The sequence below is a fragment of the Macrotis lagotis genome, chromosome 4 (assembly GCF_037893015.1).
Source record: "Macrotis lagotis isolate mMagLag1 chromosome 4, bilby.v1.9.chrom.fasta, whole genome shotgun sequence".
Taxonomy (NCBI): Eukaryota; Metazoa; Chordata; class Mammalia; order Peramelemorphia; family Peramelidae; genus Macrotis; species Macrotis lagotis.
The window spans coordinates 98,598,767-98,624,400 of record NC_133661.1 but is presented as its reverse complement, the minus strand read 5'-3'; the positions used below and the strand labels follow the sequence as shown (position 1 = coordinate 98,624,400).

The 25,634-nt window shown below is 32.1% G+C and overlaps 1 protein-coding gene across 2 annotated transcripts in view; it reads left to right on the top strand.

Annotated features, from left to right (window-relative positions):
• Positions 1–25,634, top strand: part of ATRNL1 (attractin like 1) — a 1,271,094-nt gene that overhangs the window by 66,950 nt on the left and 1,178,510 nt on the right. For both annotated transcript variants that reach the window (XM_074233580.1, XM_074233579.1), the window contains exons 6-7: positions 8,173–8,347; positions 10,783–10,870. In XM_074233580.1, the coding sequence (XP_074089681.1) occupies positions 8,173–8,347; positions 10,783–10,870 (263 nt within the window). The remainder of the gene's footprint in view (positions 1–8,172; positions 8,348–10,782; positions 10,871–25,634) is intronic.

The window sequence follows — 25,634 nt, the reverse complement described above, 5'->3', positions numbered from 1 at the left end:
TCCTACACTTAAGATCATTTACATTTATATTTTCCTCATCTATTAGGTATAACATTACTATAGAAAGTTTTAATAATATTTGAGTCTTTGCAAGGTTATTATCGGTTATTTTCTTCATGATGTCTATAACTTGATAGATGCATTTTCTAGACATTAAGATTTTGCTTGAGAGGAAAAACATACTTTTTGTAATTTACAGGCCAGTTCTTTCCTTTTTTGACTTTAATTAGCTATTTTAGTAAAAACAATTGGCATTCATAAAATATTTTAAGATTTGCCAAGAATTGCTCTACATAATTAGTTAAAAAACAAATATTAAGAGCTTACTATATTAGGACTATGATAAGTAGCGAGGATTCAAAGAAAGATAAAAATAGTCTCTCTCCTTTAGTAATTCCTATTCTAATGGGGGAGACAATATGTAAATAATTAGATACATACACATTATATACAGTATAAATAGAAAGCAAGCTTAGAACAAGATCCTACCAGCTGGGATTTGAAAAGACCTGCAGAGAGATTATGGATTGATTGTTGATGGAATCCATGAAAATGAAGAGGCAGAAGTGAGAAAGAACATGGCAGGCATGGAGTATAATGAATGGAAAGGTATATGAGGAGCAGCAGATAAGTCAGCATAACTGTATTATGGAATATTTAGAGAGAGTAAAGTATAAGAGACACACAGGATAATAAGGCTTAGCTTGTGAAGAGCTTTAAATGCAGATAACTTCATTTTTAATTCAGTACTTAGTAGGGGTGGTAGTGTGACTACAATACCAGACTAGGAATCAGGAAGACTCATCTTAAAATCAAATCTAGTTTAAGACATTTACTAGCTATTTGACTTTGGTCAAATCACTTGATTCTCATTGTTTCAGTTTCCTCATTTGTAAAGTGAACTAGAGAAGACAATGGCAAATCCCTCCAGTATTTTTGCCAAGAAAACCTGAAATAGAGTCACATAAATGACTAAAAATTACTGAAAATAGTTAGCAAGGGGTCAGAGGAATTTATTGAGTAGGTGAGGGGACGATGATGTAGTAAGACATTTAGGAAAATACTTCACTAGCTGAGTAGAGGATGGATATGAATGGGAAGAGGCTTTTGAAAGAGAAAGGGAGACCAATTAAAACATTATTGTCATAGTATGGGGATAAAGACCACTAGCATGATAGCAGTGTGAATAAGAAAAGGTTTATGAAGAAGAGAAATGAAAGAAATGAGAAAAGCTCTGACAAATGGTTGGATATGTGAGGTGAATGAAAGTTAGGAGGTGAGAATGCCATAAAGGCTGCAATTGTGGGTGAGGAAGATGGTGGTACCCTTGACAATATTAGAAAAGACAGAAAAAATGGGAGATTGAATGGGAGGGAATCCTGATTTTCATTTGGCATGTTTTGTTTGAGATGCCTATAGGATATCTGTTCAAGATGTTTAAAAATTGGATAGTGATGTGGATTGGAGCTCAGGGGAGAATCTTTTGTCTATCTGTTGGTCTATCTGTCTAAATGCAAGCATAGATAGACATATAAATCTATTCCTCTACTAGTTTAAAGTAAACATGCAATCTATAGCTCATATTTTCATCCTAATCTTTTGTGGAGTCTCAAAAATTGTAACTGTGTTCTTAAGTACAATTTTATTTTAATCTCCTAAGATGCAAGAAGAGTCTCCTAGTCTTGACATTCAAGTGCTCCTTTGGTATTGGTATTTTAAAGGGAGTATCCTATTCAGCAATTGCCTGTACCAATGACAAATTGGTACCTTTTACAAAAAAAAAGAGGAAGAGAAAACAAAAAAATTAAGACATGTGGAATGTCAATTTAGTTTTGCATAAGTCTCCGATTTTCTTATTGTTAAAATGTATATTAAAACTTTGATAAGGAAGTTAGAAAATAATGATTTTTTAAAAATTTAGCATCACTATCAAGATAATGTATTGAATTTTACATTAAGAAATGATATATGAAATTCATCACTCAAGTAATATTACTCTTTTGTGTAAAGAATTGAACCTAAATATTGTGGGGGATTTTCATTTCATTATTTCAAATATTGGTTTATCCATACTGTAGTTGTTTGGATCTTAAAAACATTTCAAAATATTAGTTTTAATCTCTTGGGGGGGATAGAATTCAGCATTTACCATAGGATGGCAGTATTGTCCATTAAAATGCTGTTTTATAACTAACAATTCTCTAGATTAGGAAAGTCTATTCTTTAATCAATTTTTTAAAATAACATACTATCTTTTATACAGTTAGTTCTATTAGTCAAAATTTAGCCATTTGATTACAAATATTAAAATACTAATCATTCACATTTGAATTAGGTATCAGTTTGCATTAGTAGAAGGTTCTCTGTATCAAATGAAATCCCCTGTCCATTTTCCAGCCTTATCCCCTATATATTTATATAATATTTCAAGTATTCAAAAAGAAACACAGGGTAGCATCTTTCTTTCCTTTAAAAAAACAGATAGTATTAATGTTCCCTGATAATCAATAAATATCAACACTAATTTCAGACTAGCAGAGTAAAGAGATTTCTGTTCTAGTGTTAACAGTTTAAATTTGCTTTTCTAATTTATCAAAACTTAAATCTTAAAATTTGTTTCATGGTTTTATTATTTATTTCATATATATAGGGAACATGATACTTTAATCATAATAATAAGTTATTTTTAGAAAGACTCTAGTTTTTCATTTTGTTAGGGACTAAAACCCTTAATGCTTTTTAAATCTGGAGAAGGCTGATTGACTCATTTGTAGACAGGTAAGTATGGCAACCCCACAAACTTTATCCTTCCTTGCAATAGGCTATTTTATTTCTAGAGATATCCTTTCATTGTGCCTGAATTTTCTCTCCAAGTCTTTCTGAAATCTAGGTCTAAAACTTTTAACATTCAAAAATCTCATGTCTTATGCAACCTCTCTAATTAGGTACCTTCCTGTTTATGAGATTAGAAGTGAGAAACTAAAAAGATATACATAAACTAAGACCTGTGATCTACAGGCTGCCATCTCTATCCCAGCTGCCTCATTGAATGCCATCATTACTCACAGAGGGAGGAATAAAGAGAACCAGGTGTACCCTGGTTTCTAGTTGAGCAGTGCATTTTTTCTTGTCTTTTCTTGTACTTTCCTTTGCATGCTCCTGTGTGTCTTTAAATAAACAAATTCATTTGAGTTGTCATGCTAGCAAAGATGTATAACACACATAAGCATTATTGGATAGCTTCCCTCTTCCGTAGAAACTTGTAATCACTAAAAATTATCCTCAGTGGTCTGGAAATATTAAGTTTATTTGAAAGTAGATTTATTTTTTTCTTTTTTAATTTTTTAAAATTTAAATTTAAAATTTAATTCCTCTTTTTTGAAACTATATATTTGCAATTTCATTGCAAATTTAACCTTAGAGACTTTTCCACAAGATCAAATGACTTGCCTGGAAACATAAAACTAGTACAAATGAAAGGTAGGGCTTGAACCCAATTCTATCTTTGTCCTCCATCCACTCATCCATTCTTCTAACATTAATAAATAAGAAATAAGGCTATCCTCTTCTCCCACTTCTCATTCCCTACTGGGGAAAAAAATAAAAAAAATAACCACCTTAGCTTAGTTAAGATTGATTCCAGAAATTGAAATGATGATCAAGAAAAAAGCCTAAACAACAAACCAGATCATAATTATCATTGAAATTTAAAACTCAAATCAGCAAGGAACTGCAGAAGTCTTAAAATATTAATTGGTCTCATATGCATATAGGTTTTTGATTATTATTGTATAATGTTTATTCAATAACATTATATTGTAGTTATGTCTGGTCTACACTTTTACTCACAGGGAAGGAAAAAAACAAGATTTATTACTTTAAGGTAATTTGGATGATGAAATCCTTCTTATGAACTTAATGATATTTTCAACCTGGCTTTTAAAAACATAAATACAAGTTGAAGTTAAAATCTTAAACTTAGCTTTTTATCTTAACTAGACTCATAGTATTATGGATTTTTTTTTAGCATATAGAGACTTAGTGATCCAATTTATATCTGTTCAGCCTTTCATGAGTTATTTAAAAATGGTAACTTGTGGTCTTGAAGTGATTTAAAAAAAAGAATATCTTAAAATATAAATTCAGTAATAACCTGCCAAAGTGGTTTGATTCAGAAAAGTCTGTGTTTTCCTCTTATTTCTGCCATGTAATAGCTATATGACCATGGGAAACTCCCTTAATCTCTTATTATCTATGACAGCTTTCTAAGACTCTTTAAGTTATAGATAGTTTGCCAATATGCATTAGTAGAGAGAATTTCTATACCAGTATTTTCCCACATTAATGAAAGAGCTCTGTTATATATATCATTTTTTACTTTGAGCTTTTAAGAAATAACTTATTTTGTGGAAGACACAAATTCTAGCATTTTTTTTCATTTTTAGTCAAGACATTTTTCTGTTCACTACTGCTGCATTGGTGATCATCTATATATGCTTTAGTTTTACCTCCAGAACTTAGCACATTTTTCTGACTTTTGTTTCTTGACTGTTCTCAATCCTTTCTCTCCACTTTTTTCCTTTCCTAGGCCATAGAAATCTGAACATTTCTAGGTATGTCTGGCTTCCAACAGACCTGAGAAATTGGCTCCCTTCCTTTTGTTTGAATTTTGATACTCTGATAGAACTGGGCTATATCAGTAAACTTGACTAAAAGTGTTCTATTCCAACCTGAAAAGATCCAAATTCTCTCAAGTTTTAGAACTTCATCCAATGCTGAAAGCTTGAAATTTGATAAAATTAGTTTAAAGGATGTGCATATTTTTCTCTAATGCAAATGCTTTTAAAAGGATCCTCTAATTTGTCCTTTCCTTCTGAAATGCCCAAATGTATGTATAATATAGTTCATGTGAAGTCAATAGACATTTATTAAGTGCTTATTCTTCTTAGACATTGTACCAAATGCTGAGGATAAAAAGAAAGCAAAAAGAGCAGCAACAATCATCCTTGATCTCCAGAAGATCATAATCTATTGAGAGGTTTTGAATGACTCACAGTTAATATCTAAATTTATGAAGAATTACATGCAAGTTAGGAAGAGTTAAACTATTTATGTTAAGCTTTATGAACTGTATTGTAAATAGCCTTAATTTGGGCCCTTATTAACTTTAGTGTAGACTATTACATTACTATCATAATATGTGGGCTTCAAGTCTTCCTCTTTCCAATCCATCATTTCTAGAGGTTCCTAAAGTAATATTTTTTAAGGGGAGTCCTGACCATGCCACTCTCCCCCTGGGTAAACTCTCCTGAGTTTCCCATTGATGCAGGGATCAAATATAAATTACTCTATTATTTAAATCCCTTTCTAAACTTAGACATTAGACTATATATTACACAATCTGAATTCTAGTCAAAATAGTATCCCTGCTACTCCTTATAGAAGAATTTCTATTTCCTGGCTCTGTACTTTAAGCCTAGAATGCATTGTCTATTCACCTCTGTCACTTAGGATTTCTAGTATCCTTCAAATTTTGATGGAAATTACTTATCCATTCTTTGAATGCTATGTGAGCCCTTTCTTAATTTCCTAATATTCCTTAATTTCCAGATACTGTATTTTGCTTATATTTTATATATATATACTGATATTATGCATGTTTTCTTCCTTTTTACATGAAATATTAACCTCTGAAGTCAGCCTTTGTTTACTTTTTGTCTTTGTTTTCAGTTCCTGGAATGCTACCTGTCATATAAAAGACTAAATAAAAGTTCATTGATTAATTGTTTCCTGAGTATTGCTCTTTTAGAAACAATTTTAATAATCAAAATGCAAAATTAAAGCCTGATATGTAGGTATTTGATGTGACTTGTGAATCACAAGAAAGATCACATTTGCCCCCAAATATCTCCCTGACCAACCTGTTTTTTATGCTGAAAATTATACCTTTGAAAATGTATCTTTAAATGCTTATTTATCACATTGGTTCTATCCTAGAGGAAGTGAATGGAATAATTCAGTACAGAGAGCTTTATAGACTGATTAGTGCTTGTAAATAAGTGCTGAGTATGACAACTTGATGAGTAAAACTTTTTCAAACCATAAATAAATCATTGATCTTTTAGGAAAGATAAGATACAACTAATAGAAGAAATTAAATTTAGTAGGGGATAAGAAAGGTGCAAAAGAAAATGAAACAGATTTCATTTCTAATGAGGAGATCAAGGAAGTATTTACAATAGATTATAGACTCCCTAATAGCAAGAACAATTTTTTTTGTACACATTTTGGACACATTCTTTGTAATGTGCTTAATAAATAGGTTAAAGTGACTTTCAGCATTTGATCAAGCCTTGAGAGTTTAGTAGGAATTAGACAAATACAGATAGAATAAGATATTCTAGATATAGGAAATTATATGAGCAGAAGTACAGATGTGAAAGAATACAAAATTATCAAAGGTGATGATTAGCCTGGACCATAGAATATATAAAAGAATTATTGCAATATAGGTCTAGAAGGATAAGATGGAGACAAGTATATAAGGCCTTATATACTAGGCTAAATAATTTGTATTTTATACAATAGGCTTTGATGAAACAATGAAAATTTCTAACAGTGGAATGTTATGATCAGAACTGTATTAGGAAAATTAATTTGATTGTAGTGTTTAAAATTGTTTAGAGTGGGAAGAGGCTAAAGATGAGGAGAGGAGAGGAGAAAATTATTGTTCTAACCCTCAACCAGGTTTTTGGAAGGAGATGGAAGCAAGAAATTTCAGAGGAGTAGAAATGATGGGATTTTGTAAAACAATAGATTTGGTATTATGATGGAGAAATTATTATTATTCTGAGATTTTTGAATTCATTGTGGTATAACCATAACAGAAATAGGGATGTTAATAGAGGAGCAAGTTTTAAGAGATGCATGATAAATAGTAGGTGATAGTTGGATTCGATTCTTAAAAAATATTCTAGAAAATAAATATTAGAGTCATATGTATAGAAGTAATGGAGGTGTATTATGCAAGTATATGAACCCCCTTAGAGAAGAAGATAGAGAAGGGAAAATTATTTTGTTATCTTCTATCATATCTTGCAACAATTTTTTCATTACACTTACTTATTATGTCCACTTTGACATTGAAATTACTGGCCTGTTATTTCAATTTGGAGCTTTTTATTGTTTATGCTAAGCACGATCATTGAAAGGTAAGAGGACCAAGCATCCCTTGAAATGATTCTTGCTACTTTTGTATATTGAATTTAGCCAATTCCACCAGCTCCTTTATTTGCTTCTCCAAGGGGACATGTGAAACCATTCTTTCATTTAGTCACAACTTATATTTTTCTGGTTCATTTATATTAAAGATGTCAAAATTGATGTGGTTCATATCCTTCATATTGATTTATTAGTCATGGGGTAAGGATTTTATGTTTAGTCTAACAACAGCCAATATTTATAGACTATATTAAAACCTGCATGATTTTTAACACCCTGTCCATTGTTCTACTTTAACTACTGTCTCAGAAGGAGCTAAAAGGGACTGGACAATACTTATAACCATTTTGTGTTTATTTGTTTGTTGTTGTTACCAGAGCTGCAAAGATCAAATAACTGGTGGTAAATCTCTATACTCTTAGCTAGATTAGTTCTTGGGCAAGAAAAATAGTGAATTGTAAGGGCTGTCTGTCTGTCTATCTATCTATCTATCTATCTATCTATCTATCTATCTATCTATCTATCTGAAAAGGAAAAATCTTTCCAGCTTGATGTAGGATCTACCCTTGCTTGTACTGTGTTGTCAGAATTTGAGAATCTGAAGTCAGCTCTCTGTGCCTCAGTGAGGAAATGTGGTAGGACTTTTGTAGGGGAACATATCCCGAACCAAATAGAAATACCTCTTCTTAACATGTTTTATAATAAAGCATATCTTAAGATTATTTGGAATTTGTATATAATACCAATAATTTTCTTTCAAACTTTGATTGTTTTATAAGTATAATACATATTATGTAATAATCTTTTGTCAGTTTTTAAAAAATAAATTATGGCACAAGAGGCTATTGACCTTTTGTCAGTGTGAAGATTGTTTATTATTTTAACTCTTTTAATCTATATTTTATATTTCTAATACATAAAACTTTATTTCATACTATCTTTTAAAAATAGGTCCTGATTGTTCTTTGAATGTACCTTCTACGGAGTCCTATTGGATTCTTCCAAATGTAAAACCATTCAGTCCTTCTGTTGGTCGAGCTTCACATAAGGCAGTTTTACATGGAAAATTTATGTGGGTGATTGGTGGATATACTTTTAACTACAGTTCTTTTCAAATGGTCTTAAAGTAAGTTGTCTTTCATATTTTATATTGAATTGTTTAGAAATTATTTTCTATTATATAAATATTCTCCTAATTAGCAGGCAAAATTACTTCTAGTGTGAATACTTAATTATTTTGATATAATGTCTTTTTGTGGGTACATGAAATAAGTTAGGTGAATACACATATTGATGTATATATTATATATTTCATGAATCTCTACTTGTTTGGCATGTTTATACCAGAGTTGCCAAATTATGTCAGTTTTTGGATTTGAGACTCTGAGATTTAGGGTAAAAAGAACCCCTGAAATTCTCAAGATTATTAGGATTTTTTTCTAACTTCAGTAATACTAGATTCAAATGAGTAAACCCATAATTTTATTAGTTATTTTGAATTTTATTATGAAGTTGAAATTGTCTAAAGTATGCATCTTCAGGTTAAAATTTTTGATTAAACATGTACTTTAAAAAAGCTTTTTTTGGTGTGTCTGCAATGAACTAAAGCACTTTGAAGAAGAAAACAGAATTTTTTCCTTTTTCTTTATTAGTGGTCAGTGCAGGAATTTATATTAGAGGGCAAATGTATATTATTTTTGGTTGCTGCTGTTATTTTAAAAGTTATTTTAAATGCTATTTTAAGTGTTATTTTAAGCTGTTGTATTAAGCATTATTTTAAGTGTCTGTGTACTATCAGAAATAGCATACTGATGGGGCCTGAGGCTGGGGAATCCACTTCTTTACCAGAAGGAGTCAGGAGATCTGGCTTTGAACTCAGCTCTGCAGCAGTGTATAATGTTGGGCAAGTCATATGCTCTTTCTGGGTCTCTGTAAAGTTCAAAGGTTGAATCTTAAGGCCCTTTCCAATTCTATTAGTTTACAATTCTAGCATCAGGCTTCAGAGAGGGGGAAGATTCAGCAACATGAGATGTAAAATTAACAATTACTTTGGGGATGTGAGACCTTTCACCATGGAGAAGAAGGAAAGCACTGATTCAAAGGTCTATTTGAAAATGTGTTATATCAAATTAAAGGAAATAGAATTCCAGGGAAGTGAAGGGAAATAGTCTGAGGAATATTCATGTGATCAGCAAGAATTTTAAATAAATGATATGGAGGGTCAATTAAAAAAGAAAACACTGAAAGAGCTAGTGGGGATGGATTTTAAAAAATTGTTAAGATGATATAAAATGAACTAGAAGACATAAGTTCTGAATCTGGAGGCAGAAATGGAGACATAAACAAAGAACATGGACAACTTTGGAAAATAATAATAGTTTTTGAAAAAAATTCCAGGGATTCCAGTGATATGAACGTTATACATCATTTTTGAGTTAATTAAATATATTTAAAAATCAATTCTGAATATTTTTTGTCCTAAACTTTTATATTATTTATGCAAATGAATATATTTTTTCCTTTCTAGAACCTTGTTCTCTTGATGGGATGGTGTATGATGAGATTTGTATATTTAAAATAAAGGAATCATATTAGAACTAATTTTATTGTTGAACCAATGGACAGAAAATCAGCTATAGAGCATTTTAATAACATCTAGAATTGGTAAATAGTGCCAGTTATAACTTACTTACATTCAGTTATGAGATTAAAACTGTTAATATAAGAAATTAAGATTGCTCAATATGGATAAAACTGATTTAAGAAGGATGGAATGGTAATATACAATGACAAATTTAGTCAAAAGGAAAAACTGAAGAATGGGTCTAGCATTATATACATAATATTATACATCATATATTAAAACATTTTAAAATGGTTTTTGAGTAGAATTTGTTAGTTGGAAACAAATTTATATGAAGTATGTATATTGAATTATCAAAAATAAAGATTAACTTGAAAATAATGGCAAGACAAAATTCTCATTCCATGGGTCAGTCCCTAATTTCTTATGAAACAGAAGCTTCTCATATTATAAGACTATAGTTGGAATTGAAAGTGATCTTAAAGATTATCTAGCCCAGTCCATTTATTTTATAGATGGGGAAACTGAATCCAATAGAGGTTAAATAATTTCCCCAAGATCACACAGATTAGTGGCAGAGCTGGGAATTGAACACTTGTTCTCTGACTTGAAATCTAGCCATCTTGATCTAAAGGTGAGGCATCTGGATATAAACCAGAGAACTCTTGATTTTCCCTGATCCTTTCAGATCTGTCAGCAGATGGGTTGAGGGTAAAAGCCTTGCTAAGAATCAAATACGTGAGTGGGAAAGGGATCTCTTAAATAAAGATAATAAATGTTCTGTACTTAGGGCAATTTCAGTTTTATTTTGTTCCCTATAAAAATTTTTAGGATAGAATTTTGAGTTATTCTTTTGTTATTAAATTAAATATTTTTAGGAAATAAGTAAAAAAAGAAAAATAATTGATTTTTTAAAAAAATTGGAAATAAAAGAGATGCTGGTTCACAGGTTTGTTTTTTTTTCATATATTCTTTAGTTACAATTTAGAAAGCAGCATATGGAATGTGGCACCTATATCAAGAGGACCCCTCCAAAGATATGGACACTCTCTTGCATTATTTCAGGTTTGGACTTTATTCTTTAATTTTTAATTAATGTGTATGTATAATTGTATGAATGTATATGCAGATTTCATGAAATTTGGGTAGTTCAAAGGATAATAAATATTTCAGCATTTTGAGGGGATTTGACCAGTCCCTTTAAATAATTCTGCCTATTCTATTAGAGCTGTCATTTCTGCAAGTTAAAACCCTTGAAGATAATATAAATTCATACACTCTGCCTTCAGGCATATGCCCATATTTCAGAAAATTGGTCTGTCTGAAAAAGACAATAGTTCCTTTTCCAAGATTGAAATTTTATGAGGGAGGAACTGTTTACATCTGTTTCTTATTATTCTTGAATGGTTACGGATATTTTAATTTACATGCTTTTGTTTTGATGAAGAGAAATTCCATTGCAGAATGAATTATCAATGTTTTTTTTTTCCTTTCCTGCAGTATGGTAAATATTTTTTCATAGTTAAGTATTTTCCCTATATTCCTGAACTCTAGACACAATTGAAGTGAATTTAGTGCCAAGTGTATATTTTTTAAAAAGAGATATTTAGGGGAAGCTAGGTGGCGCAGTGGATAAAGCACCGGCCCTGGAGTCAGGAGTACCTGGGTTCAAATCTGGTCTCAGACACTTAATAATTACCTAGCTGTGTGGCCTTGGGCAAGCACTTAACCCCATTTGCCTTGCAAAAAAAAAACCGTAAAAAAAAAAGGAAAAAAGATATTTGAAATTAAATCGAACAACTCAAACAAAAGTTAAAGATCCATTAATATCATAACACCTAGTTTAGGTGCTATCCTTACTCCCCTATATGTAAGTCATTACCAAAACCTTGAAGATAATTTCCCATAATAATAGCAGAAATTGTCTGAGAGGTAAAAGCATTCTGACTCATATCTTAGAAATAAAAATTTCTTTAAATCATAACCATTTTGAGAAAATAATATTTATCTGCAAATGTAAATAGGAATTTCTCAGTCCATCTTGTATGTTTTTCCCTTCTAAAATTTTTAGAATCAAATCATTGGAACATGAATGAATTAAATGAACAACACCACTGTGAGACACATATTAAAATATTAGAAAATGGTTTCCAAAATTAATCAGAATACTAGTAATTCAATCCAATCTCAATCCAACAAGATTTATTAAGTTACTAATAATATTTGCAAAGAGCTATTTATAGGAGCTATATGCCCTAGAGATACAAAAATAAAATGAAATATAATCTCTGCCCTCAAGGAACTTACATTTCATTGAGGTAACATAGTACTTTAAGTCTTGTTATTTTCAGCTTTCTTCCCTTAAAGGATTAAATTAAAGGATTCTTCTACTATTTTTTTCCCTTCTAAGTCAAGTCTGATATTGTTCTTGGCAACCAGTTTTTGAACTTTTATCCAAGTATGTTATAAATTTTTCCCTTCATTTTCTTTGAAAGTACTCTCAATCAGTTCTCAATCAATCTGCAAATCTCTGGTCACACAAGTTATACTTAACCTCTTTTTGATGTACTGCGAGCCCATCTAGGACCTCATCATTTTATCTGGAGGATCGAGAATACTGAGCTAGATAGCATTTGATATGGTTAAGACCTTACTTAGTATTTTAGTAGAGTACAAGTTTCATATGAGTTGACAGTGTGACATGGTAGCTAAGAAATGTCATGTCTTTTTAAATTGCATTAATAAAAGCATAATGTCCAGGATGAGAAAGATGATTGTCCCAATGTTACCAGGTTAGGCCATATCTGTAGTATATTGTTCAGTTCTGAGTATCATATTTTTAGGAGGGAAAGTGATAAATTGGAGAACTTTTATGGAAGGGGATAGCAAGGGAACCTGAATCTAATTCGTATAAAAATTAGTCAGACACCAGTGATATTTACTTAGGTTGGAGAAAACTTAGTGGGAACATGATAGATCTATTTAGATAGCTGACAATATTTTATGGGTAAGAAATTAGATTTATTTTACTTTGTCTTAGTGAGAAGAATTGGAAATAATGGGTAGAATTTAGAAGGATTATGATTCGACATGAGGAAATAAATGAATACCGAAAGTGTCTAGTAATACAATGAAATAAGTTAGGCAATAGTGAGTTCTCTATCACTGTAGGTTACTTCATCAAGAGTCTGGATGACTATTTGGTCAAGCTATAGAGGGATTTTCTGATCAAGAATTAGTGCCACTAGGTGATGATCTCTGAAATGTCTTCCAGTTTTGAGATTCTATGATTCCATGAGAAATAGACAAATTTGCTTTTACTAACTTCTGTATTAGAGTAGATAGTGGTTTTCATTATATTATATTATATTATATTATATTATATTATATTATATTATATTATGTTATGTTATGTTATGTTATGTTATATTGTTATATTATATTATGTTATATCATATAATGTTTTATATTCATATCAAATCATATTATATTATGTCATGACAACATTTAAATGAGTATACTGAAATAGCAATGATTCTCTGATCAGATTGATGTTTATTATATTGAAATTGGTATGATATTGGACAAGTTGTTAAGCCTTCCTGAACCTCAGTTTCCTCAACTATAAAGTGGGGAAGAAGTATTGTTCTATTGAACCTATGGACTTATGAATATCATATTTTACATGTTTTTTGCCCAAATTCAAGACTGTAGCCTAGAACTTCTAACTCTCTCTTTTTCTCTTGGTGACCACATTGACTCTCATGAACATAATTCTTAAGGGAAGAGATTAGAATAAGCATTTATTTAGTGTTTACTATCATGAGGCACTATGATAAAAATTATCTCATTTGATCCTCAAAACAAACTGTGGGGTAAGAGCTATTATTATCCCTATTTTATAGTTGAGAAAACTGGAATAAGCAAAGGATGTGACATGACCAGAGTCACATAGCTGTTAATGTCTGAAGTCAGAACTGAACTCTTGAACAAAGTCAAGTACAGTTAGATAGTTCTCTATCCATCTGTATCATCTAGGCACCTAATTGTTATCTCTATATAGATAACTCCCAAACTTAGAGATATAGCCCTAGTTACTTTTATGAGCTACATTTCTAAATCATCAGCTGTTTAACAGCCTGTTGAACATTTATTTAAAAAAATTTCTTTGTGGGGGCAGCTAGGTGGCACAGTGGATAGAGCACCAGCCCTGGATTCAGGAGTACCTGACTTCAAATTTGACCTCAGACACTTAATAATTACCTAGCTGTGTGGCCTTGGGCAAGCCACTTAACCCCAATTGCCTTGCAAAAACCTAAAAAAAATTTCTTTGTATCATTATGAGCTTGGCAAACAGCAACAAACATGAAAAGTTCTTTCTTTTTTTCATGAATAGTTCTTTATGCAAAGAAGAGCAAAAAAAGATTGTTTGATTTTGCTGATATGTGACATAACAGCATTTAACAAAATGATCAGTTCATGAGTCTTTGAAAGTTCTTTCCATTTACTGATTTTATAAATTAGTTTATTTAATTCATAAATTATGTTGGTTCTATTCACTTCAGTCTGCATCATTTCATACAAAATTTTAAGATTTCTTGAATTTGTCCCTTTTTGCATCTCTTAGGGCTCAGTAAATATATTTGCACAGATGGATTGTTTTTACCACTCCTTTTTTGGATCTCTTTAAAGTGTTATTGAGGGGTTCAAAGTTATATATACACTTTAGTATTTTTTATCATGATTAGATTAAGTTACAGCTCAACCAGTAGTGCAGTGGTATGATTGTACTCCCATAGCCCACAATTTGTCATCTTCCATTTTTTTAATCATCTTTGTCAGTATTTTTGGAATGAGATAGAACCTCAGAGTTGTTATAATTTGCATTTCTCTTATTATTTGGAGAATTTTTAATATGGTCATTGATAGTTTGCCTTGCTTCTTTTGAGAGCTCCTTATATCCCTTGACAGTTATCTTTTGGGGAAACTTCGAACAAGATATTCTGTAGGATTTTCAAGTTTCATATGTAAAAAATAGAAATCATTACTTTTCTCAGCACCATTCACCCATTCGAACCATTCCTACTTTTGTGAGGGGCAGTAGTATCTTTAATTTCCCAGGATTTATTCTTGACTTTTCTTTCTCTCTCACTTCCCATATTCAATTAGTTTCTATCTTTTGTATCTCATCCCTTGACTATGTATCTTTCTATATACTCACAGTCACTATCCTGGTTCTACCCTGAACAATTAAATATTTATTTGGTTCCCCTGCCTCAATTATCTCCCTTCACCTATTCATCCTTTTTTGTAACTACAAAAAGTGATTTTCTGTAGCTCCAATTCTGAGCTTATCTCCTTTGCTCCTTAAACTCACATGACTTTCATTGTCTTTTGCAAAGAAATTCTGATGCCTCTCTTTGGTATTTAAAGCCCTTATAAACCTGGATTCATCTCTTCTTTTTAAATACTTCCTTTCTTTCCCCTTTCAATAGTAATTTTTAATGGAAATTCTTAAAAGTTCTCTTTTCAGTGAAAATAGGATTATACTTAGCTTTTCAGGGTAAGTTATTCTTGGATATAAGCCTATGCATTTTGCATTTTGAAATATTTTATTTAAAGTTCTCTAATTTATGATAGAAACATCTAGTTCTTGTTTGATTCTTACTATATTTTATTGATAACTTTATTGATAGCCAGCCCACTTCCTTCTAGATAATTGAAACCTATTTTCTTTAATAGTGGTGCTATGGATTTGACTCATGACAATCCTGAAACTTTTTCTTTGAAGTTTCTTTTAGTTGGTAATTGGTAGATTCTTTTTATCTTCTTGGGTATTGTCATTTATGACAACTTTAAAAATTGTGTCTAGGGGCAGCTAGGTGGCATAGTGGATAAAGCACCGGCCTTGGAGTCAGGAGTACCTGGGTTCAAATCCAGTCTCAGACAATTAATTACCTAGCTGTGTGGCCTTGGGCAAGCCACTTAACCCTGTTTGCCTTGCAAAAACCTAAAAAAAATTGTGTCTATACTTTTTTGTCATAGTTTTCAGGAGGTTCAATGATTCTTAAATGACCTCTCCTTTTATAAGATAGTTTTGAAAAAAAAACCAGCTGCTTTGGGTGTTTTTATTGTTGATTCTTCCTCCTATTTCTGTTTCTGATGTAATATTTCTGGCTATGTTATGGAACTATTGATTTCTTTTTGCTCTATTTTAGTCTTCAGGAACTCTGTTGTTTGGATAAAATTTAATATTTCTTTTCTAAGCTACTTGTACTCATTTCAGTTATTTCTTCTTGATATTTTATTAACTTTTTAATCTCTTGTTTCAACTCTTCTAGATATTCATGTGGTCTTTGTAAAAAAAATACAACAAAACAAAACATATTTCTGCTTGCAGTGGTTATAGTTATCTTCTTTTTTAATGGATTTTGAGAATTACATTAATTTTTAATTCTGGTCTGAGTTCTTTCATTTACTTATGTCTAAACTTTGTTGCTGAATTAAATTTTTGTGCCAGAACCAGTTTTCAATTTTCCTGTGCGTTTGAATGAAGTGGTTGCTCCTATTTTTCTCATGATTGGTTCCCTGGGCTGATGCCCACCACATAGAGTTAGTTCCATGTCAAAAAAATTCCCCACCACCACCCTCTGGATTTCTGAAGATCAGGGTACTAACCTTCAGATCCCTCTTTGATATCTCTAGACAAATTGCCAGGAATTAGGAGTCCTTGGACTGTCTTAAGTCTGAATTCTTTTATGATGAACTGATCATTATTGCTCCATGTGGTTTCCAGTATTTCCACCTTGGGGCTTTCTGTCCACTCTGGGGCTCTGGTTCTTGGCACAGAGCCTTGCAGGTCAGATTTTCCTCTGATCATGCAGAAAGGTTCTTGGAACATCTGTAATTATGGTGAATTGCTGACCATTCCCTTTCCTATTGCCAATGAGGTTCTAAATTTTTGTACCATTCTGAGGAGAGAAATAATTTATTATAGTTTCTCATTGAATTTCTTGATTGTTATTTTATCTGCTTCAAATTTCAAATTTTTGTTGGAGTAAGTATGTGTAAAGTGCAAAATCTTCTTTCAGGTATCCACCTTTACTACATTATGAACCTAAAACAACCTAAAGATTCATCTCAAACCATTCAAATTGACAAAGATAACAAAAAATAAAAATGAGAAATGTTGCCTGGGCTATGGGAAGATAAGCACATTACTACACAGCTGGTCTCATATACTTCTAGGTGTATATCCCTGGGCAAGTAATTCAACTTCTGTATACCTCAGGTTCCTCATCTGTAACATGGGGATAATAATAGCACCTACCTCCTAGAGCTGTTGTGAGGAACAAAGGAGATAATATTTATAGACCTTCTAAACTTTACAGCATTATGTAAAGTATAACTATCACTCTCTGGAAAGTAATTCAACAGTTGGACATATACCCCAAAGATATGAATCCAAGAAAATGTTCCTATATACTAAAAACCCTACAATAACACTTTTGAGGTAGTGAAAAAATAGAAACAAAGTTACTGTTCATAATTCAGGAATGGTTAAAGAAATATGTTATATTAAAGAAATGGAATTTTTTGTTTTGTAATAAAATGAATATGAAGAATTCAGAGAAATATAGAAATACTTGTATCAACTGATACAGAACAAATTATATGAGAACACTTTACACAATATCCAAAATAATTTAGAGAAAATAACACTATTAGAATTCAGAACTCTGATAAATACAATTGGTTGATGAGCCAATCTTGATTCCAGGGAAATGGTAACTAATATATCCTCTCATAGTATAGTGGGAGGACCTATAAGTATAAAATAAGGCATACATTGTTAGGCAGAGGAAGTATATTGGTTTCTTAAACCTCTTTATTAAAAGGGAAATTCAATGGCATCAAAGGGCTATATTTATCTATTGGGAAATGATAGCAATAAACAGCATCAATAAAACATTCATTTTTGAAAAGAGAGATGAAAAATGTTCATTGACCAGACTATGATATACAATTGAGTTGACAGTTCATTTACTTACCATTTCAGTGCACAAATATTATACAGACATTGCAAGAAAATAAGAACTGGGTCTAGGAATAAATAGGATAGAGAACATGACTGAAATGCAGCTGGGAAACTATATTTCTTTTAATGATCTCAAGCTTCCCCTGAAAAAAAGGGATATATTTGTAACATCAGTATCCTGCTTGAATATGCTATATGGTCACAAGTCATAGGCTCTTATAATTTCTGAGGAATAAATATTGTATACCATCTGAAAGACAATGTAGTAAACAATTTACAGGATTATCTATGATGACTTGTATATAAGAAGTGGCATAAAAGATTTAATTTATTTGGCAAATAAGATGGGTAAGTAATTTATCTAGTGCAGGGTATAGATAATCAAACCAGAGTATAGATAAATCAAATCTATGGAATTTTAAGAGAGCTATAGAAGCCTCTCAATATACTGAGGTAGTATCTCATAGAGAATTTGTGGGAAGGCAAATAAAAGTCACATGAAATAAGGAAGGATGTGCTGGGATCTGCAACAATATTTGTGATGCCCACATTAATGATATTATGGATTTTTTTGAGATTTTCAGATAATTCAAATTCTCAAAAACTTAAGAAGATAATTTGATAGGTTCAAAAGACTCTCTAAAGGGGGGTATTTTTGACCTGAATATTAGTTATAATGTGTCATGCAAAAGAAACCAAAAAAATGACTTATAAGAAAAAGAATGCTGTTATATTTCTGAGAACTGAGATTTTTAAATACCTCAGATCAAAGAGTATGAAGCCAGAGTGCCCTGATTCAGTGATGCAATGTAAATTGAAACTATATAATTGACTTTGAAGAATGAAAATAACTTATAGTGCTTGTTTCTTTGAGTAGAAATCTATAGTTCAAGTTGAAGTGCTGCACTTTTTATTTTAGAAAAGCATTAGAGCTGCCATTGAGACACTATTGACTTTTTATGTATTTATATAAAAGTATATTATTTAGATTCATACTTTTAGTTCTAGCTAAAGTATTATGCCGTTTTATCTTGAATAGTTTTTTTTTTCAGCCAAACATGTTATCAGAATTGGGGAACATGAATTCATCTATGTTACTCATAGAACCTCATTTGACTTTAAATTATTCTGGACACCCACAGCATAGGACACTTCAGTGTCAGGAAAATATCATAAATTGGGTGGAAATAAAATACAGAAAAGAAAAAGGAACATATTTTAGAGGACAAGTATAAAAGGACCAGACCAAATGTTGGATCAGTCCTGTATTACTAAGGAATAAACAGAATGAGCAAAGAAACTTCATTTGTTCTGAATTCACAAATTAGTCTTTTATTACTATTGAAACTGTTTGCCCTCTTTCCTCAGTGACTCTAACAACCTAGTTCACTGACTTCTGTAATTACCCTAAGCTCTGCTATCAGTCTGGTAGGTCCCTCATTCATGTTAATGCCTTTTGATATCTTGACTTCCCATTCACAAATTTCCTTAACTTTTATGATCCCTGTTTACACCTTATACTTAGCCATCCACAGAAGTGATCACAAATTAGATATCACATTCCTTTCTAATTACCATCACTTGTGTTTCTATCTCTCTCACTTTCTTAATACTCTCAGTGTTCTTTTTTTTTTTTTAGTTCATCTTGACCTCTGGTTCCTTAATTCTTCCCAGTTCTTCCATCATGTTGCTTCATTGTGACCTCTCTTTTCTTCATTCACAGTCTTGGTCATTTAGGTAGCTAGTTCAATATAATACTATCCTCCATCCTTGAATTCCTTACCTGTTTCCCTTTCTTAAGCCTCAATCACACCCATTAGCCACCTTCTCTGCAACTCCTCAAGAGATGCTGGAATGCTATAGGGGAAAATCACCAAAATACTATGAAATATATAACAATAAAAATCTATAAAGCTAGATATTACAGAGTAATTACAAAGTAGGAAGAAAGTAGCAGTTAAGGTACCTTAAATTTGATATGCATTTTCTCAATAAAATCACATGTTCCTGCTGGGGATGTCTCCCAAGTTGGGAAAAGGCACAGTAAGGTAGGACTTTGCTGGATTTAACTAGCATTGAGGAAAGACTCACTAGAAAGGAGAGTTGTCCTTTATGAGCAGTGAGGTTTCAGAGCTGCATTGGGAGCCAGAATCATCAGGGATTGGGAGACTGAAAATAGTTAATGATTTTGCATGGGACTAATGAAAGACTGTGTCATATGGGAGAAACATTGTAGGTAGAGATATGCTCCTTCCAATGATGGGATAGAACCCAAATAAACTGACCCCAGATTATGACTTTTGTTATTATTAATATTTTAAGAAATATAGAAAGGAGTTTACTTTCATAGTGGTATGCAGAATTGATAAGGGCAAGAATTAATTTTTACAGTAATATTTTATTTCTCCCAATTACATGTTAAAATTGTTTTTAACATTTGTTTTTTTAATAGTTTTGAAATCCAGATTCCATCTTTGCATCCCTTTCTCCCTTCCTAAGATGTTGAGCAATCTGATATAGGTTATATATGTGCATTCATGTAAAACATTTCCATATTAGTCATTTTGTACAGGAAGACTCAAATATAAAAATAAAAAGAAGAAAGTGAAAAATAGTATGTTTCAGTCTGTATTTAGGTAATATCAGTTCTTTCTCTGGAGGAAGATAGGATGTTTCGTTGTGAATCATTGAGGAAAACTGAGCCAATTACAATTCTCCATCATACAATGTTGCCGTGTCCTCTCTTCTATGTTCTTTTGATTCTGTTCCCTTTTTTTGCCTCAGTTTATGTAGGTCTTTTCAGGTTTTTCTGAAATCATCCTACTGATCATTTCTTTCAGCATAATTGTATTCCATCATAATCATATATCACAACTTGTTTAGTCATTCCCCATTTGATGGGCATTCTCAGTTCTTAACCAGCACAAAAAGAGCTGCTCCAAATACATATTTGTGTGTGTGTGTGTGTGTGTGTGTGTGTGTATTTACAAATAGATACTTTCCCATCCTTTTTTGTTTTGTTTTGTTTTGTTTTGCAAGACAATGGGGTTAAGTGACTTGTCCAGGGTCACACAGCTAGGTAATTATTAAGTGTCTGAGGATGGATTGAATTCAGGTCCTCATGATTCCAGGGCTGGTGCTCTATCCACTGTGCTACCTAGCTGCCCCCTTTCCCATCCTTTGAAAAATATCTTTGAGATCCAGACCTAGCAGTGATATTACTGGAGCAGAGGGTATGCACACTTTTATAGCCCTTTGGGAATAGTTCCAAATTGTAAAGTAGGAGTTATTAAAATGGGATCCATGAATTTTTAGAAAAGCACTTTGAAAATTGTGTTTCGATATAATTTGTTTTTTGTAATACTTTGTATTTTTTTATATATTTAAAACACTAGTCTGAGAAAGAGTTCATAGGCTTTATCAATCTGCTAAATAAATTATTGAAACATAAAAGATAAAAACTGGAAGGAAAAAAGTGAAGGCAAAAAAAATTCTCTATGAAATATCTATTACTTGGCAATTTTATTTGTTCTCACAGAATTAGCATACACAGAAAACTGCTTAGGTCCTCTTTACAGAAAGGAATGTTTAGAGAACTGGGAAAAATAGCAGTGGTAAGATATTTTTAGAAAACCAAAAGAGAAGAGAAACCCAGAAAGATATATATGCTTAATGTCAATTTTTTGACAATTCAAGACTGAAAGAAATCATTGATATTTAGCAATTAGGAGATCATCAGTGAACTTTGGGATTTTCATTTGCATAGGGCTTTAGAGGACAAATTTGAAGAAATTGAGAACTGAGTTTTTAAAGAATGAATTTTTCTTTGAGAAATTGCCAGTTAATAATCAAAGCTATTGGGATCTTCAAAATACAGTTATTATTTTGAATAGTTGTGAGTTAATTAATATTTCTTTTGAGTTGCTTTAATAATTACAACCATTAGAGCATGGACAGCATGCTTTGTAAAGGCTGATTAAGTTTTTGGCACTGTATGGACACTTAAGGAATTGGTACCAGGTGAGTGTGATTCTGATTTGTGAGTGAATATGTGAGTTATACATTTAGATTTTCCTCAGAAAGGATAGAATCATGGAAATTATAGTCTCAATGTGCATTTAATTAACTGTTGGAACACTAAATATTAGAACTACTTTTCAATCACCAATAAGTTATATACCATTAAAGGTTAATCAATAATGTCAAACTTGCTATGAATGAAACTAGAAGGCTTTAGTATAGTACAGTTACATGGAAGAATACCTCATAGACCATCCTTGGAGAGGTAAATAAAAGTTAATAAGATTAGTTTCTTTGTGTGCTAAAAGAATAATAGGCAGCATTTCTTGCATTATTTAGTTATCTATTTTTGTAATTCTCAAGATCATGAGTCAAAAATTTACCATGCAGACAATTGTAGCTTAAATTCTGACATTAGTTGAATAGTTTGAGGAAGAAGAACACATCTTGGAAGAACTTGAAAATATACTTAGTCTAAATCCACATATCCTTTGATATTCATTGCAATGATAGAAAGCTGGATAAAAAGATAGAGGCAAAAATAAATATGGTCAGGGCAATTCAGTATAATAGAAAAAATATTCTGTCCAAAGTCAGAAAACATGGCTCTGGTTCTGAGTTTTAATTGTGTCACTTAAAACTTGGATGAACTTGGATAAGTCAATAACTCAGTTTCCTTATCTATAAAATGAGATAATTGGGTCAAAAATAATTTGAGTTGATACCAAGATCTCAATTTGTATTTCATCCTCCTTTATTAGTTTTATTATTTTATTAGTTTTATTATTCTCAGTCAAAATCAGTAAGCATTTATTAAGTTCCTACTATTTAGCTGTTATTGTGATAGGTGCAGGAGAGAAAAAAAGACAGAAATGAAGCATTTTCTCCTCACAGAGCTCTTATATTTTATCAGAGGAAAATGTACCTAAATAAATATAGTTTATAAAGTTTGTGTGTATTTACATATATAATGTATGTATAGTATATAAGAAGATAAGTAATAAAAGTATATGAAATCAGTACATATATTGTTATTGTTTATCCTTCAATCTAGAGGAGGATCAAATACATATGAAATAAATGTACAGTTATGAAAAGGAACACACTAGGAACTGGAGTGTTTCAGGAAAGGCTTCATGGAGGTGTCACTTAAAGAAAGTTTTTTGAAAGAAGCATGTAATTTTAAGAGATAGAGTTTAGGTGCAAGTATCACTTGTGATTTTTAATTTTGATTACACCAGAAATGGGGAAAACAATGCAAAGAGAAAGGGATGTGAGATTTAGTGTCATGTGTAGGCAATGGCAATTAGGGCAATTTAACTGAACTATAATGGGCAAGAAGAAGAGTAGAGTAGAGTAAGACTGGAAAGTTTATTGACGAAAAGTATATTTGAGCAGATTTTGAAGCTATCGAAGTATTGAGAAAGCAGAGTTGATAAGGTGGTACAATCTAGTCATAAAGTACATAAATGGTTTAGTATACTGAGATAATTGAGTGCAAAAGATAATTGACAAGATTTGACCATTGATTGCATATTTGAAGTGAGGGAGAATGAAGAATTGAGACTAATGCTAGAGTTATGAACTTGACTGGCTAGAAGTCACCTTTATAAACCTTCAATAGAAATAGGAAGTCATAAAAAGGATTGAATTTTTGGAAATAGATATTCAATTCAGTTTTGTACATATTGATTTTGAAGTATCTATGGAAATCTAAGTTTATATATCTAATAGTTTGAGAGACCTGATTGGAGAGAGAGACAGAGAGAGTCAGAGACAGAGACTGACAGAGAGAGACAGAGAGGAAGGGAAAGAGGGAGGGAGATAGAGTTATAACTAGAGACACAGATAAAGAAATAAGAAGAGGGCCCAGGACAGAGTCTTGAGATGCATATGCAATTAATGAACATGTTCAGAAATATGAACATGCTAAGAATATGAATCAGAAGAAAATTGATGTGTGGTCAGATAATTAAGAAGAGAACCAAGAGAGAATGGTATTATGAAACCCAAAGAGTTTAGAGTATTTAATGAGGAGGGCGTTATCAGTAGTTTCAGAAACTATAGATAGGCAGCTAGGCAGTGAATAGAATTAGGAAGATGGGAGTTTGAATCTGACCTCAAATATTTGACACTTACGGGCCTTGTGACCTTGAGAAAGTCACTTAATCCTAATTGCTTTGCATCCAGGACCATCTCTAGTCATCTCGATTCATGTCTAGCCACTGAATCCAAATGACTCTGGAGGAGAAGGTGAGGCTGATGCCTCAGCACAGCATTTTTTGAATTCTAGTTTGTGTGCTTGTCATGGTATCACCTCTCTGACGTTATGGTCTTCTTCAAGAATGAAAGACAAGCATCATCATGAAGGTTGAAAAGGAAGAGGAATGAGAAATATAGAGATGTTTTAATTTAGTGATGAAGTCAGAAGTCATATTGCAAAAAGTTAAGAAGGACAGGAGAGCAGAGGAAATAGGTATGGATAGCTTTTCTAGGCACTTACCTGTGAAAGGCAGGGAGGAAAACCATAGGGTGATAACTTGATAGAAAATTATAAGATCTTGTGATGGTGGGATTGTTTTTGACTTTTTTGTGGTCATCAGGAAAAGACTCAGTAGAGAGGGAGAGATTAAAGATTAGAGAGAGAGAGTATGGTAATTATAGGGACAATCTCCTGGAATAGGCAATAGGGCATGGGAACAAGAATACATGCATAAAGAGGTCAGCCTTGATGAGAGGAATCACCTATTCAGAGAGATTGAATTGAAGAAGAGAATAAAGAATGTTAGGGAATTTGATTAAGTCAGTTAAATCAAAGTCTTCAGTTAAGATGTTTTGGAAAGGAATATCATAGAGACTTGAGTAATGGAGAGCTTCTGTGGAGAGTGACCTAGAGAATTCCTTTGCACTTAGTTCTTCGTTCTTGAAGAATATCATGAGGTATATCATGCTAAGTGAGTGAACTGGATTTGAGGGAGGGGATGCTAATTTCGCCAGCCTCACTTTCTCCTCTGGACTCATCTGGGTCCTGTGGCCTGAGATGAATCAAGATAACTGGAGATGACACTGGATGTGATGCAGTCTGGGTTAAGTGTCTGTGAGCAGATTTGAACTTAGGTCATCCTGACTCCAGGACTGCTACTGTATCTATTACACTACTTAGCTGTCCACTTTACACTAAGTAAAAGGATTGACAAAGCTGGTGAAAAATGAGATGTCATAAATTTATAGTGACTCCAGTATACCCAGTTGAGTGATCTTCTTCAATTCCAATCAGTAGTATATGAATAGGAGTGGATGAAGGTAGGTGATGAAAGCAATTCAGGGCTGTAGTTTGGCAAGGCATAAACATTAACAGCCTGGGATTTGAGAACAGTAGTACTGGAGAATTGAATTGTTTAACTGTAGGGTAGACATGGGGAAAGGAGGAAAGTAAGATTAGAACAAGAGTGACAGCTTGGAAGTCTAGTCCCAAGGGAGGGAATGAAGTACTGGATGTCTCAATGAAAGCAAGCAATAGACTCTGGATATGGAGAACATAAGGAGAAATAGAGCAATATAAGGTAATGGTTTTGTGAAGATACTCCTTTGTTTTGGTTATTGAAGTCTAGCCTTATAGATGATGATGAGGAAATCTGTGAATGAACAATTCCTATGGATAACTAAAATGTTGAAAATATTGTTCAGAATTAAGAAACATAAAGTTAAGATTTTGTAGCACACTCAGAAGTCTCATGCCTAAGTAGATAATCTTGTGTGTATGTCATATAT